Source organism: Monodon monoceros, unplaced genomic scaffold (genome assembly GCF_005190385.1).
Source record: "Monodon monoceros isolate NGI ecotype Baffin Bay Population unplaced genomic scaffold, NGI_Narwhal_1 Super_Scaffold_8, whole genome shotgun sequence".
NCBI classification, from domain to species: domain Eukaryota; kingdom Metazoa; phylum Chordata; class Mammalia; order Artiodactyla; family Monodontidae; genus Monodon; species Monodon monoceros.
The window spans coordinates 65,375,327-65,391,897 of NW_021703785.1; the positions used below are offsets into that span (position 1 = coordinate 65,375,327).

At 37.6% G+C, this 16,571-nt stretch overlaps 1 protein-coding gene across 2 annotated transcripts in view; it reads right to left on the reverse strand.

The window, feature by feature from the left end:
- Positions 1 to 13,805, reverse strand: part of RFC3 (replication factor C subunit 3) — a 34,663-nt gene extending 20,858 nt beyond the window's left edge. For both annotated transcript variants that reach the window (XR_003791730.1, XM_029210184.1), the window contains exons 1-8: positions 13,678 to 13,805; positions 11,404 to 11,600; positions 8,687 to 8,824; positions 6,023 to 6,090; positions 4,022 to 4,119; positions 1,803 to 1,984; positions 610 to 746; positions 421 to 519 (exon numbers count right to left, since the gene is read on the reverse strand). Coding sequence is in view for 1 of the 2 variants with exons in the window: in XM_029210184.1 (XP_029066017.1) it covers positions 421 to 519; positions 610 to 746; positions 1,803 to 1,984; positions 4,022 to 4,119; positions 6,023 to 6,090; positions 8,687 to 8,824; positions 11,404 to 11,490 (809 nt within the window). In the remaining variant the exon portion in view is untranslated. The remainder of the gene's footprint in view (positions 1 to 420; positions 520 to 609; positions 747 to 1,802; positions 1,985 to 4,021; positions 4,120 to 6,022; positions 6,091 to 8,686; positions 8,825 to 11,403; positions 11,601 to 13,677) is intronic.
- Between the last annotated feature and the right edge of the window lie 2,766 nt (positions 13,806 to 16,571).

The window sequence follows — 16,571 nt, forward strand, 5'->3', positions numbered from 1 at the left end:
ACTTAGCTAAAAATCAGTAGAAGAACTAGAAGTCTGACCCACAGTCTAGGGTCTTTCTATGACACATCAATACAAAGTTATATATTGTGATTTTCAATATTAGAAAGCTAGATACATCATGTTATGTATTAATATTAAATCATCCAAGATTCTGGGAAAAACCTAAAACTTCCAAAATTTGTTTTAATTTATGTAGAAGTTCCACATTTACATGCCAATAGCCATGATATCATATGCTAACTATTCTGAACCACTAAATTTCTAAAATTAAATCCTACCTTTTCTTTATAAGTGTACTATTACAGATTTAATTATAATTCTAAATGGCATGGTATTAGCATAAAACAGCTAACCTAAAACTTAGAATATCTGTACTATCTCAATGACCAAACTTTCATGGCGATCTTTTACAGCGGTTACCTCTGTGGAGTCTGCTGACTGACAATAGCATTGGCAGTCTCCCTCAGATACACCTCCCAATCTGTTTCAGGGATTTCTTGATCTGCAGTAAAAGGATATCTACATGACAAAAAGAGAACACAATAAATTAAATGAAAGTGGGCTTATGTCCCAAAATGTTTCCCATGGTAACTTCCCCCTTTCACTCACTGTTGCACTCTGCAGGCTTCACACATAAGCAGGGCTTTTCTGAGATTTCTGCAGGACTTCTCTGCAAATCTACGAGCCAGTTGTGAAGGAAGATTTAGACCTTCCTTCTTGCACACAGTAGATAACACGTGGCAAATCTACAAACAAAATAATTAACAAAAATGGGCAATCTGTCAAACAGCATACTGAGACAATTTCTGTTAATATCTTTATAGACCCTCCCCAACCTTTTTTTTGGTCACTACCCTACCCTAACCCACTGCTCCTTCAGCAGGAAGCTAGGGGTCTAGCCTAGCTGTCAGGAAGAGGCAGCAGCTAGATGTGCAACTGGAGGAAGCTCTGGTCCCAGCTCCAAGCCTGACAGCCTGCCTCCTCAAGGCAACACGGAGTTGGAGACAAAGGGTCTCATGCTGGGGGCAAAGATACTGCTCACAAGGCTGCCAAGTAGAGCCGTACAAGCTGAAGTGCACACGCTTCAGGAACTAAGACCTGAATGGTGCCCATGGGAGTGGTGTAACCTGGCAGTGCTGCTGCTTTATAGACACTTTTAACTCTATCACCCCCAAAATTTTTACAAGTGAAACTTAAAATAAAGTTACTTTAACTACTTTGAAACTAATACAATGTCACATATTATCCCCACTTTGCATAAAATTGTCCCAAATCTATTAAACAGCAGAAAACTGCCTGTGAGAAACTGGTATTTCTACTGACAACTACTAAGAATGATAAAGAAAACAAAAATATGTATTATGTTTCAGACTAACTTTGGTCCCCTAACAGGGGACTAGGTATTCCCAAATCATCTTCTTGCAAAATCTATTTCCTGAATACTCACGCCTCCTCCATAAGCCAGTTAAATCAGGTTAAAGCAGAAGCCATTAAATAACTAGCCCTTACCTACTTTAGTAAAATCCACAATAATTACTTGTTTAAAGTAAAAGATGATTTAATGGAAAGAACATTTTCTATATATTGGTATCTGGTATTTTATATATATATATATATATATATATATATATATATATATATGTTTATACGTATACTAATAGTTAGCATCCAGGCCATAGCTATTCCTAAATTACTGATATAGCTCACTATGTTTTCACAAAAACAAACATGACAGGGATGTACACACAGTATGCATGGAATCTGAAGTGAAATTTTTTTCTGAAAAGTTTAACTTGACTTACATCTTCAATGCTGGGAGCAGGCACACGAACTGCAAGGCACCTACTACGAATAGGTGGTATCACTTTTGATGTAGAATTGCAACACAAGATCAACCTGCAGGTGGACATATACTTTTCCATGGTTCTGCGCAAGGCATGCTGAGCATCTTTAGTGAGTTTGTCAACTTCTGTCAATAACACGACTGAGTCAAGGAAAAACAAAACAAACTTTAACTTAAGTATTTCTCTTCCTCTTCCTCCTCATTATTCAGAGTGAAATCCTAAATAATAAGCCTAATATACTACTTTCCCCTTTGGAGAAGACATGCAAAACTTATAGGTATGGCAAGAATAATTTCTTTTATTTTAAAACATTCTAAGATCAAACAAGCCTAAGAAACACTAGGCTAAACAAAGTTAAAGAGGTTATTTTGTTGTAGAATTTATTGCAGTCTTTATTATATTTATACACAGTAGAAATCACCACGACAAGGATATACTGTGCTGCATTTACCCAAAATAATTTATCTCAGGAGCACATTTCTGTAGAACATCTTAGCATTAAGGAATACACTTTGGAAAACACTGGCACAAGAGATGTAGCAAATAAGGCATAAAGACATCTGGTTACTTGTATAATAAGATTCCATCTGGTCATAACCAAGGATTGGCCTTAAAGTGCTTCAGGAATAGTATGTAGGGACTGAATCCAACTGTTGTATTTTTCATTGTATTAAATTATTTCTAGAAGATGACAGTGGTAGCATTTGTAGCATTTGAATCTCTCCCATAAAAACAGACAGAACAAGTAAAGATTCCAAGACCCAAGACAACATTTATATCAAAACTAGGTGACAAGTTGTCCCTAAGAACCCTAAATATGAGCAAGTGAGAACAAGAAACTATGTGTGGGAGGAAGTGGCTGGGATCCACCAGGTTTTTGACAGCCTTTAGGACAGGAGAACCCCAAATCACCCACAAAAGCACACTGGAAATATCATGGGCCAATTTAAGAACAGCACTCAGAGGGCTCAATTCATGGCTAAGAGCTAAGGAACCTTGATGCAATAAGGTTTGAGAGAACATTGGACTGAAAATAATAAAATGAATATTCCTTCCAAGATAACACTTCACAATTTGGAGACGTTCTGGAATTAGAACCGAAATTGAACAGAACAGGAAAAATAAAGACAAGGAGATTGATCCCAGTATCTGACAAGGATAGCACCAAATAAAATGATAAAAAAATAAATCATTGCTAGGTGAGAAAACAGCAGCATATTTTAAAAATTAACACATCCCAACCAAGTGACATTTACTCCAGAAATGCAAAGCAGTTTCATTAAAAGATCCAGTAATATAATACTAAACACTAAGAAGAAAAATCATAAAACTACATTAATGGATACAGGAGAGCATTTGAAAAAAAATTTTTTAATTTATTTTGAAGTACAGACTGAGGAGGAAAGATAAGAAATACACTGGAATATGCACAGGTGATTTACAAAACAGTAAAATAAGCAATGAACAAAAGATAAAATCATCACATTCACTAAAAAAAAACAAAGTACAAACAATTTATTTTCTCCACTCAAACTGACAAGGATTAAAAATAATTATCCAGTGTTGATAAATGTTAGAGAGAAATGGGCATTCCTAAACACTGCTGGTGGTAGCACAGAGCTATACCCTCTTTCACATGAAGAATTTGGCAAAATATATCAAAAGCATTAAATATTGGCATATTTATCAAAAAATCTCCTGTAAAAATATACGCATATATATGCACATAAATAATACTGCAAATGTTAAGAGTAACTATTACGGGGATTATAGCTGGTATGAATTTTCTTTTGTTTAGCTAAACATCTGATAATGAACATGTCACTTTGGTTCTAAGAACCATTATTTTTAAATCATGCAATTTCTTATTTTAAATTAAGTATTTTTTCATTACTTATCTAGTTCTAAAGTAACACATGGGTGGCACAAATAGTTCTCTTTCTGCCAAAATTCAATTCCATTAAACTATAAATTCCCAGGAGCAGAGATCATGTCTCTCTTGTTCACTTTTACATATTTAAAGAAAAAAAAAAGGTAGCATAGTACTTGGCACAGAACAAGAGGTTAATAAATATTTGCTAAATGGATGGAATTTACATTCCCCACTACATTTTTCTCTTATACCCACTGCTTGTAATTTAAGTGTCTGCCTCATAAGAAATCTTTTTATCACATACCTTTAAAATCTTTTTGAGAGTTTGTTTCAAGTTGCTGTGATTGTGCCACTGTTTTCAACATCTCCTGAATTACTACCCGGTCACTATTTCCAGCATCACTATACAAAACAAAAATAGTGGTAAATATGTGTGTAAATATTTAGAAAGTATTATGCCCTTATTCTTAATCTGGTATTGTACAAAAAATGTTGAAGATCTTAAGTGATCAAAATTTTAATCAAACTGAGTAACACCTATTACATTCACAAAACTTTAAAAGTGAAGTGTTTTAGGGTCATTAAATACTAAAAATATTCCAATACTCAACTACAATTTGGTTAATATCACTGAAAACACCAAGCATGTTCTTATATTAAGTTTACTGAGAAGATAAACAAAATTGATAAACCATTAGCCAGACTCATCAAGAAAAAAAGGGAAAAGACTCAAAAAAAAAAAAAAGTGAGCCATGGCCACTGAGCCTGCGCGTCAGGAGCCTGTGCTCTGCAACAGGAGAGGCCACGACAGTGAGAGGGCCCGCGTACCTCAAAAAAAAAAAAAGAAGAGCAATAGCTATCAATAGCTTATCAAATACTTTGACACTTCTGTACCCACTATAATTCATACCTAGTCAGAGCTAATTTAAAATATAAAAATAACTCCTTGGAACAGAAATTTAATCTCTGTTCCTCTTCCCCATCCCCAAAATAGTAAAGGTCTGAGAGAGAACAAGCCTAGACAAGTCCCTCTCAGCACAAGCAGAGTTGATTCAGGGTCTTCACAAGGGGATGGGATAAGCAAATTAAGTTTAGCACACAAATCAGTACTCTGTAAGCTGCTGACTTACAGGCATTACCTGTCATTTATACCAATATCATTGCTTTAGCACTTAAGTCCTGCACCTCACAAACCAACATAAGTCACCTGGTTAATTCAGGCTGAATGTCAATTTAAAACACCTGAAAAACAAACAGCTTACCCTGACTATTCTTGCTACAGAGGAACTCTCAAAGAGAAAAAGAGATCATAGAAGTCAGCTTTAGTTTATTTTCCCAAACAGCCATTGTCTGTCTCAATTCAATATTATTAGATCAATATACGTACAGTGTTTCTTTTATAATCATTTCCTTGTCCAGAATCTAAAATAATTCACTTTTGTCCATGGAATTACCACTCTCTACTTTTACGATCAGACCCTTTCCCACCAACCTTAATTTTTTCTTTGACATACCTAGGAAAAATAATATCGGTCTGTTAGGGTTGTTCTGAGGACTAAATAATCCATGTAAAGCTTCCCACACAGTGCCTGTTACTGAATACACATTAACTTAAAACTCTCTTCCTCTTATTCCATTCAGTCTAGAAAGGGATGCTCGATCTCACTGCCACTGCCCATAAAGTTGCCTTTGCCTGAAGATGTCCTTGATTCTGTTCTCCTTCAAGAACATATCAGACCCCATAGAACCCTGAAGGCTTAGCCAACTTTACACCCAATACAATCATTTCTACATCATTTACTTAAGCAGAACGTAACTGCTGTGGCATGAGTTTTCAATGTGCCTCCCAACAAGATCCTAGTCATTATCTCATGATAGAGAATACAGACAGTGGCTGATGGACTACAATACCCTCTAATCAAAAAACTGAAACAAAGAAAATGGGAACCCAAATTCACTTTCTGAAATATTTTTTCAGGCATTTACAAACTTTTTAGACACACTTTGCTCACCAGTTCTGAATGAGTCAATATAATTCAACAAAAACTTACTGACTATGCAAAATACTTTGTGTAAAGCACAGAGCTCTGTAGAGCAAGAAAACTTAATTAAAATTATTTGACTTGGGGGGGTATCAAAGAGAAGGGAAAGAAGGAAGGTTCTAGGCTCCCCGTCTCACACAGGGCAGCTTCACTTTTATCTATTGTTTCCATACATAATTTTATTTCAAAAAAACATTCTACTCTAAAAAAAGTCTGAACATCACTATTCTAAAATTGCTTATTTCTATGTAGTAGCAACTTACCTGGGATTAACTTCAAGGTGGTAATTGCTTGCAATAGTGCTAATTTCAATTTTCTTTTTAGATGGAGTCTGTGGACAAAGAAAGTTTTTTTTTTAATGTTTATTCATGACTATTTCTCCTCTTTTCTGTATTTCATTCTTTTTAATTATGTAAACAATTTATGTTTACTAAAGAAAGAAAACTTTAGATGACCACCACTAATGCTTCAAATTCATTAACCCCATTCCTTTCTTAAGGTGCATGTAAACATACATGTTTTTATGTACATTGGGTCATATCACACATTCTGTTTTTAGTGTGACCGCTTTTCTCCTTTACCTCCAGTAATCTCCAAACCATTCCCTGTTATCAGATCATCGTTGTAAACAATCTGCCCATGTCCTTTCACAGCCTTTTCCATGATAACACACAAAAATAAACACATACTAATACATTACTATATATAGTCTGTTAAAAAGAGGCAATCACATATATTTCTCTGTGTTTTGCTTTTCCTTAACAACACATCTAGACAACCTTCTCAGACAAGTGGTATAGGCTGTTATAGTTGCATATCAACGATAACATGCATGTCCCAAAGCCAGTCATGCAGATGGGCATTTTGCTTCTTGCTTTTTACAATCTCAAACAATTCCATAATTAACATCCTTGTGCATATGTCTCATGCACTGCTTACGTAACAGATTCCCAATAAAAGATCTGCTGGATTGAAGATGATGTGTTCTCTAAATTTTTATACGTATGTATGTGTTTATTAGACTCTCACTGCTTTTCCTCAACTACCACAAAGGTCAAACATCTTCACATAGGTTTACTGAGTGTTTATCTTTCTCTCCTGTGGCCATTTTTTATTCAGTTTTCTACCAGGTTGTTTTTCCATTGTCACTTTGTAAAATCTTTTATATAATACATTCCTTTCAAATATTTTTTATAATCCTTCATTTTTCTATTGATCTTATGTATATTATCTTGTCATACAAACTTTTAAAATTCATATATACCCAAGTATATATTTTCTTCTACAACTCCCATGTTTTTTATTAAAAGGTGCTCCTGACTCACACACTGTTCATACTGTCTAAGAAGTTCTATTCTAAGAAATTTAGTTTTATTTTACCATTTCAGCCTTTAATTGATCTGGATTTATAAATTATGTGTAATAGGGATTCAACTTTATTTTCTTACGGGTTGGTAACTAGTTATGCTAGCACATTTTGCTGACCAATCCTCTTCCTACTGATGTGAAATAGATCTTGGGCTGTCATATTTCTGGGCTCTCTATTCAGTTCCACTGATGTAATCCTCTATCCCAATGCCATAGCAATATTGTTTTGATTATAGTAGGCTTACAGTATGGTTTAATAAACACATGTCCCACTTCACAAATCTTCTTTTTCATAATTATTTTAGCTAATCTCAGAAATGTACTTTAAGATCACTTCACACAATTAAAAAAATAAATTGCATTTTAATTGGAATTTCACTAAAATTTATACTGAACATGGGGAGAACAGACACTTTTAAATACCACTGAGAACATGATGCATCTTTCCATTTGATCAGCTCTTGTTTTTTGTCCTTTTATAAGATTATGTATAAGGTTTTCTTACTACCTTTCTTATTAAATTTGTCCCTGCATATTTTAAAGAATTTCCACCAGGATGTACTACCAACATCTCAAATTCAATGTGTCTAAACACAAGCTAATCCACATTAGCCTACAGTCCATTTATCCTCCTAAAGATTCTATTAATAGCACAACCTACTGTCCAGTCACTCAGTTTACATTTTTTCAGTGCCTAATATGTGCAAGACACTATACCAGAGGCTATGAAGAACAAGAAAATGATGGCAACTGGACTTATTGTGGTGATTATTTCATAATGCATAAAAATATCAAATCACTATGCAGTATACCTGAAACTAATATAATGCCACATGTCAAGTATAACTTACAAAAATATAAAATTTACCCTATATAACTTCAAAACAAATACAATCTTGTCAGAGTCAAGATGTATAAATAACTATGATCAAGGCAAAACAAAGTAATGCTCTAAAAAGTATAAACTATGGGTTGTAGGAGGAAACATTAATTATAACGGGGTTGGGGGGCACTTCCAAGAGGATACATTTCAGCTAGATCTTAAACACTGTCAGTAAGGAAAGAGTATGAAAATGCATTGCATAGCATGAGGCTACAAAACACAGCCAGGGCAAGATCATGGGAACTCTGAACATCCCAGAGCCTCATGTCTCCTCTCCCAGGCAGTCAGCTGCCCAATCTTTACAGAGTCACCGGACTCCACGTTTAAAATTTTTCTCCAAATCATTCCCTTTCCATACCCACTACTGCTCTCAGAACAATGAACTTTAGAAACTTGAGTTCTAGTTCCAACTGACACTAATTCGAATCTGAAATGAATCCCACCACCTACATCTTACCCAAAGTCTCCTGTTGCTCATATTTCTTTTCTAACGTAATGTAACTTTTGTCTGGTTATAATACTTAGGTCTATAAATCAGCAACTCTCAATCCTGTACACCAGGATTACCTGTGAAATTCTTACTTAAATCACACATTGGGCAGCAAAGGGTCCTATATGATGAGGACTGAAAATTCCTGCTCTAAATATTTGGAGGGCCTCAAAGTGAAATGCTTACTGTGATGGTCTGATGTTCAATTCTCAATTTTTCCACTCCCACACCATAAAGTTCACGTAGAATACACATAATTCTTGTCTTTTTTCCAGCACCTGATGGTCCATAGACTAACAGATGAGGAAAGTCACCACACTGCACCTGGAAAAAAAAGAACAAGGCATTTTCCCCAAACTACTGCCCAACGTGTGGAAGTAAACTACTTTTCAAGTATCAAATATTTTGTGTCTCTGCCTATGAAACTTCAAAAATGGGTGTGTGTGTGTGTGTGTGTGTGTGTGTGTGTGTGTGTGTGTGTATGTATATATAGAGAGACAGATCTTTAACTCTGAAATGTTGATTATCCCCCTGGGATTAATGTTATATAATTTATATATCTAGCACAGTACATGTAAGATACAACACTATATGCTAGAAAGCAAGAAATCCCAAACCTGGCCGACTGTCAGAATCTTCCAGAGAACCTTTAATAAAAAGACTAATTACCGGACCCCATCCACAAGATTATGATTCAGTAACTGAGACTGATGCCTGTCGTCGTTTGGGCTTCTACAAATAGTCCCTTTGATAAGAAACGAGTGCATCTGGTTTTATTTGGAAGGTAAAGGAAAACTTTGTAGGGGAGCAGGAAAGCAAGGAAGGAAGGCAGCCAACAACAGTGTTGTTAACTTAAATACCACTCTGGGCATCTGGGGCGTGATCCTGCTGTGGATACTCCTGAAGCCAGTGCAAAATACACCACACTATTAAACCACCCCAGGGTGGAGAAGCTGGAGTATGATACACTACCTCTCATCAATCCTTTGCTGGCTTGGGAAAGTGAACGGAGAGAAAGAGAGGGCATTAATTCCCTGACATTTCAAGTCTGCTTAGAGGTGTCAGCAAGAGAAAGCCTTCAGGAAATGCAGATGCAGGGAGTTGGAAGTCGGTCTGTGTAATTTTATAAATTAAGAGCAAGGGAATGGAGTAGGACGCTGACAGTGCTGCATTTCAAAACAAGATTGTTTGTTTTGAAAAAACGTTCCCAGGTGATTGTGATGCTCAGTCAGGTCTGGGGATCAGTGTTATGAAGGCTATAAAGATGACAAGAACACAGACCTTAGCTTCAGGTGCATAAAATCTTGTGGAGCAAAAGTTTTATAAATAACCGTTTTAGAAAAAATGAAAATAAGTAACTTAACAGGAGTGCTTGTTACAGTGAATTTTAATACTCTGTAAACTCATCTGTCTCTGGCACTGAAAGAAAAAAGTGTCAAGGAAAGGAACTATTTACCTAAGACAACACATGGAAAATAGTAGGTACTCCACAAATATAGCCTTCATTTTTTTAAACTTCTATCTCACCAAAAATAAGTTATGCTGCAAATGTTTCACACTTTTATTAGGTTGTAGATTCAAAGGTAAACAGGTGAATACTTTTGAAAAGCCAAATCTATTAACACAAGACTAATACACTAAATTTTTGTGCAAATATTCCAAATTCTATATAATAGAAAACTGGCAATAGAATACAAAATATATTCCATGGTTAAGAAAATCAAAGTCGAAGCTATTGTAAGAAAATGCAATTTGCCTATAAATGAAGCTGTATTCATTTATAAATTGCATTTTCTTAGAACAGCTTTGACTCTGATTTTCTTAACCATGGGATACATTTATTTAGATTTATTTAAACAGTATTTTAAATACTAAAAATAAATAAAATACTGAATTAATAGATTTACTTAAAATTAGTATAGTATTAGTATTGGAATACCAATAATTTTAAAAGAGAGTTTAAAAAAACACTTCACTCTCACAACACCACCAACTTTTCTAATGCCTTTCATATATAAGGATGGAGTTCTTTTATTATAATTTCTCATTAAAAAAAAAAACTTTACAAATAGTACCTGTAATTCTGAAAAAGATGGGTACTGGAAGCCCAGAGGGCTGAGCAAAAACACTTCCATCAGGAAGTGGTACTTTAGGCCCTTAAAAAGAGTAGATAAGTGGCTTTTCTACTCAAGACCCTTCTTCCATCTCCACTCTCTACAAACTTCAGTTTGTTTTTCACAAAGCACTGCCATTAGATACTTTTATCAGCTACAACATAAAAATAGGCATCGCGACAGGAAAAGAAAAATCTTCCATTAAGGAATTAAACTTAAGGACAACCTAATACCACATAGTTTAGAATTAAAAATGACCTTAGAAATTAATAAACCCAATATCTTCCTTTCTGTAAATGCGGGCAATGACACCAAGACATTTTAAGTAAGTCTATTAAAAAGTCAGATGATGTCACTTCTCTGTTCAAAACGTTCCAAAGGCTTCCCATCTCACTCTATTAAAATTTACTGTATCTGCACTTCCTCCCACCCCCATACTCCCCCATTTCCTACTCCTCTTCCCGCTGGCCCACGGTTAGCCAGCCGCACTGGCCTCCCGAGTGACGGGCTGTGCACACTCCTGCCTCAGGCATTCTGCACCTGCTGTTCCCTCTACCCGCTCCACTCCTCGCCCCGGAGCTCCCTACTGTGGGCTCTCCCACTTCCTTCAAGCTTCGGCTCAGATGACAGTCCTCAGGGAGACTTTCTTGGTTTACAAGCACAGGCCCCGCCCCCACAATGTGTCCTCGTCCCAGTTTTACTTTTCTCCACAGCATTCATCACCTTCTGAAGCGGGAGAGCGAAGGCCTCCCCTCCTCCGGGTCTCCCCGCCCCGTCCCGCCGACTCACCAGGTTGCGCAGCTGGGCCGCCTGCTCCTTGTGATAGTCCAGCTGTCCCAAAGAGCAGGGCCGGTATTTGTCCACCCAGAGGCTCATGCCGGCCCGAGTTCCCGGGGTCCGACACTCGAACTTCCCGCGCGCTCGCCCTCCGCTCCGGACTCACAAACAAGTTTTCCCGCGAGCTCCAAATCTCGCGACATCACTACCTGCGCGGCGGCGTAAACGAGTTAGGGGCGGAAAGACTACGGAAGCCTAGTACGGACAGAATTGGGCGCAAAGTCGGATATCACCTACTCGTTAAGGCTCATTGTTTTATTTAATCATTTTCTTTGTTCTCACCCTCTATCATAGTACAGTAATTATTCAGCAAAATTGGAAATTTGGCTCTGATACTCTAGGAGTCAAATTCGGGAACTTAAGAGAGACCATCCTCCTAAATTCATTTCATTCGTTCATTCAATCACTCATTCGTTCTACAGAAACTTACAAAATATTTACTGTGTGGAGCTCTGTTTCTGGCACCAGAAAATATCCGGCTTTTCTCACTTGGCAGGCACCAAAAGAAGCTTTATTGAATAAACCGCTAAAACTAATATCTAATCTTCACTACCCTTCCTTACCTCCATTCCTCAAGATTCTTACTGAATTTAAAGCAAAGGAATCTAAAGGTCGTGAAAAGCTACAGAAATGTGGCCACTCAAACTGCACCTCTTAAATGCACTTCTCTAGGTGTATGTAATTTTAATTACTTATTTAGCTTATGCTTTTATTTTACATATTGTTCAAAATCCTAAATACTGCCACAGGACAGGAATTGATTTCCAAATATGTTTAATAACCTTCTACCAAGGTGCCCCCTCTCATTCACTTATGACACAAGAATTTATTGAATTCTTTGAATCATCATATTTACTGAATTATTCCTGTGGGCAAGAAACTATTGGGCACAATTAATAACACCACCGGGCTTCCCTGGTGGCGCAGTGGTTGAGAGTCTGCCTGCCGAGGCAGGGGACACGGGTTCGTGCCCCAGTCCGGGAAGATCCCACATGCCACGGAGCGGCTAAGCCCATGAGCCATGGCCGCTGAGCCGCGCGTCCGGAGCCTGTGCTCCACAATGGGAGAGGCCACAAGGGTGAGAGGCCCGTGTAAAAAAAAAGAAAAAAGAAAAAAAAAACACCACCAAGTATAAGACACAATCTCTGTTCTCAAAAAACTTTTGAAACACCCTAGGAGACTTCTACCTCAAGGCCTTTGTGCTTATGATTTCCTCTTCCTGAACCACTTGTGTCCAAGTGTCAACGGAGCTGGGTCCCTCTTCAGCCCGTTTGCTCGGAGTCAGCTCCTCAGTGAGGCCTCCCTGACCATCCTATTTAATACTGCAAAACTCTCCACAATCCCTATGCTCCTACCCTGTTGAATTGAGATGTTTGAAATTAGAAGGTAAAAGAAATCAAAAGCAAGGGTATTGAAGTGTCATATATGTGGATACTGGAATCATAAAAAAATAATGAAATTATTACCGTGAGAAAGAAAGTGAATCAGGTGCTAAAACAATCAATGAATTGACGTGAGTGACAACAAGCATGGCAGACAACTTCAACAAGGAGGGGTTCCTGTAGAAAGTGGAGTCTGAAGACCTGTGTTTCAAAGTTGTGAGTTCTAAGGAAGCAGAAATGGTGTGGAGGGGACAACAATGCATAAGAAAGACACTTAGCTCACCTTGACTTGCCAGATTTCACAAATAAAAATACAGGAGGCCCAGTTAAATTTGAATTCCAGATAACTTTTTAGTATAACTATGACCATGCAATATTTGCAGTAATATTGCATGGGCATACTTATACAAAAAAAAATTCATTGTTTATCTAAAATTAAAACCTAATTGGCGTTCTGTATTTTATCTGGCAATCTCACTCCAGACCCTTGAATATATGGGATGTGAGAGATGGCTGCTCAGAAGAGAGCCAGAACATGAAAGAAGTATTCAGAGAAGAAGGTATGAGTATACAGCAGCAGCCAGCAAACTACAGCTCCAATCACTTAATGACTCAGGTTCCTCAGCTCAAAATGGGGTTAATGAAACTTGCTTTGTGGCTCATTTGAAGATTAAGGGAGGTAATGTAAACACCTGTCACACAGAAGGCATGCAATAATTAATGGTTACCTTTTATTGAGAAAAGACATATTCACAGTGATGTCTGCCATCTTGTACCTATAACCAAGGACTAAAAAGAACCAGCCAAACCTTCCAAAGACCCTCAAGATGAAGGATTGTGTTACCTGGGCTGTTCTGCTCCTAACCCTTGACAGTTCATCCCAGTGCACGTCTCTGGGGCAAACCTGTAATTGGTTCTTGCCAGAATCAGGAGTAAGGTTCTTCTCCAGGCTGGATCTAATTTTGGTTCTTTAAAGAGAAGTAATGAGGAAGAAATTTCAGGGTCTCAAGAGGCTGAGAGACTAGTTAAGGGTATAATATATATATATAACTTTGGCTTAGCCCCTATCCTTGTGAGTTTTCTTCTTTTTTCATATGCCCACACTTTCTCTGTTCATTGGCCAGTTAGATGCAGAAAATCCAGAGGAGGGCTTTGAAGCTCTAGGGGACAGTTGAGGCCCTTGCTAGAAGGAAACTGGGTCCCTGCATCTTAGCCCAGGGTGATCCACCCTCTCCCCAAAAACAAAGCGGGTAAGTTATTAGGGAGATGATCAAATGGATCAGCAGTGAGAGACTGAGGAAAGCGAAACAGGGGAGGAAGTAAAGCCAAAGCAAGGTGTGTTATCAAGGTCACTTCTATGGGCAACTGGGGCTTGATCCCTCTGGGGACTTTCTGAGGAATGAATAGAGTATTTCTTTGAATCATCTATTGAGGAAAGATGGGAAGAAGCATTCATCCACCAGCTCCCATACTCTATTGGCTGAGGGTTTCTCCCTTGAGGATGGTAATTCCCAACACACACACGGTTCCGTACTGGGCCTCTGTGCTGGGCAGGACCCTGCCTGTGCCCATGCTGTCAAAGGAAAACAATCCTACCATTTTTTCCTATCCATTCTCTGTTTTCTTATCCATTTATTCTCTTATGCTCCAAGAAAACAGGTAATAATGGGTTTGTGCTTTCCATATTAAATTTACACACAGTGTTAAAATATCCCAGGATATTAAAGATGGAATTTTTTTTTATTTTGTATTTTTTTTTGGCTGCACTTCACGGCATGCAGGATCTAAGTTCCCCTGACCAGGGATCGAATCCACGCCCCCTGCAGTGGAAGCACAGAGTCTTAACCACTGGACCGCCAAGGAAGTCCCAAGACTGAATTTTTATAAAGATAATTATAATAGAAACAATAGCCATGATTTATCAGAGAGATTGATGCATAGCAGAGAAGTATTTTTCTCATAAAAGGAAAACTGGCATCTCCTTAAAATGCCAGGGATTCTCAAACTGAGTGGGAAGGCAGACGATTCTTTGGCTAGTGTCCCTTTGCCCCTGGGTGGATGACACCATTCGTGGCTTCAAAAAGGAAATCTAAGAATTCAAACCCTATGGTCCACTCTATGTCAAGGGCTGCTTCAGCCCATTGTCACCATCAAAAGTATATGCTAACTGAATGACCTCTATTACTAAATTTCCTTCTAATGTTCTATTTTTATTTTGTTTTTAATATGAAAATTGTTTTCTTTCTAAATGTGTATTTTTTTTCATATGTTAAATCTACTGATTGCATTGCAATGAAAGAGGAGGGTCTCTGAAATAATGTCTCATGAAAATAAAGGCAAAGTACAGCCGTGGTGTGCTACAATGTAGGGTTTTCTATAGGTCATGTGAGGCACTTCTGCCCATAACCTAAGTATCCTAATAGACTTCTGAGTATGTTGGGTGTGAACTGGCATGGCTGGTGTCCCTGGCTCTGAGGAGTATCTCAGGACGGCAGGTGTTGATAGTGGACAATGGGGATGTGGGTGGTGTGAATCAGAGAGCATGTCAGCATGGAGGGTCTTCCTCCACTGCTCTCTGAGCCACATGTCCATGCAACACCACGCATCCAAACAGGAGCCAGAGCACAAGATTGAGATCTGTGCCCGGATGACAGGGATTGGAGGGTAGGAACAGCAGACACCACGAGTGCTTTCATATTCAATCAGACAAGTATTGTCATTTATGTTTTTATACATGTATGTATCTGTGTAACCATAATCCAGGTCAAGATATAGAACATTTTCACCACTCTAGAAGGTTCTCTCATGCCCCTTCCCATTCAATACATCCCTCTGGAGTAACCGCTAATCTAAATTCTACCATTGTATACTATTTTCCCTGTTCTTAATCTTCATAGAAATGAAATTGCATAGTATATTCTCTTTTGTGCCTGACTTCTTTTACTCACAATATATCACGAAATTCATCCGCTTGTATGTAGCAATAGGTTGTACCTATTTTTATTGCCATGTAGTAGTGCATTGTATTAATATCAGGCAGGCTTCCTGGGATGTCACCTGTGCAATGTCACATAGCCTTTTGCTTGGTGTAATGCTCTGCTGTTGCCATCTTGAAATTCTTAATAATTTCTTAACAAATCACCTGAATTTTTACATATTTTGCGCTAGGCCCTGTAAATTATGTAGCCAGCCCTGATCAATATATCTTAATTTATTTATTCATTGTACTATTGATGGACATTTGGGTTGTTTCCATGTTTTGGTAAAAATAATATAGCTGAACATTCTTGTGCATATATCTGAGATATGTACTAATTTCTATTGGACACATGCATCTAGGAATTAAATTCCTGAGTGATAAGGGTAGGCATATGTTCAGCTGCAATAGATACTAACAAGAGTTTTCAAAAATATTTGGACCAATTTACACACCCGTAAGCAAGGAATGACAGTTACATATTTCATATCCTTCCTGACAAAAACCTCTTTCTTTATCGTGGTAAAATATTTGTAACATAAAATTTACCATTTGAGCTATTTTTTTTTTAGCTATACCATATTTTATTAAATTAACCTTTTATTTAGAAAAAAAATTTACATTCACATGCAGTTGTAAGGAATAATACAGCAAGATTCTGAGGACCCTTCACCCAGCTTCCACCGATGGTAACATCTTACAAAACTATAGGATGATATCACATCCAGGATGTTGACGTGGACACAGCCAAGATACAGAAC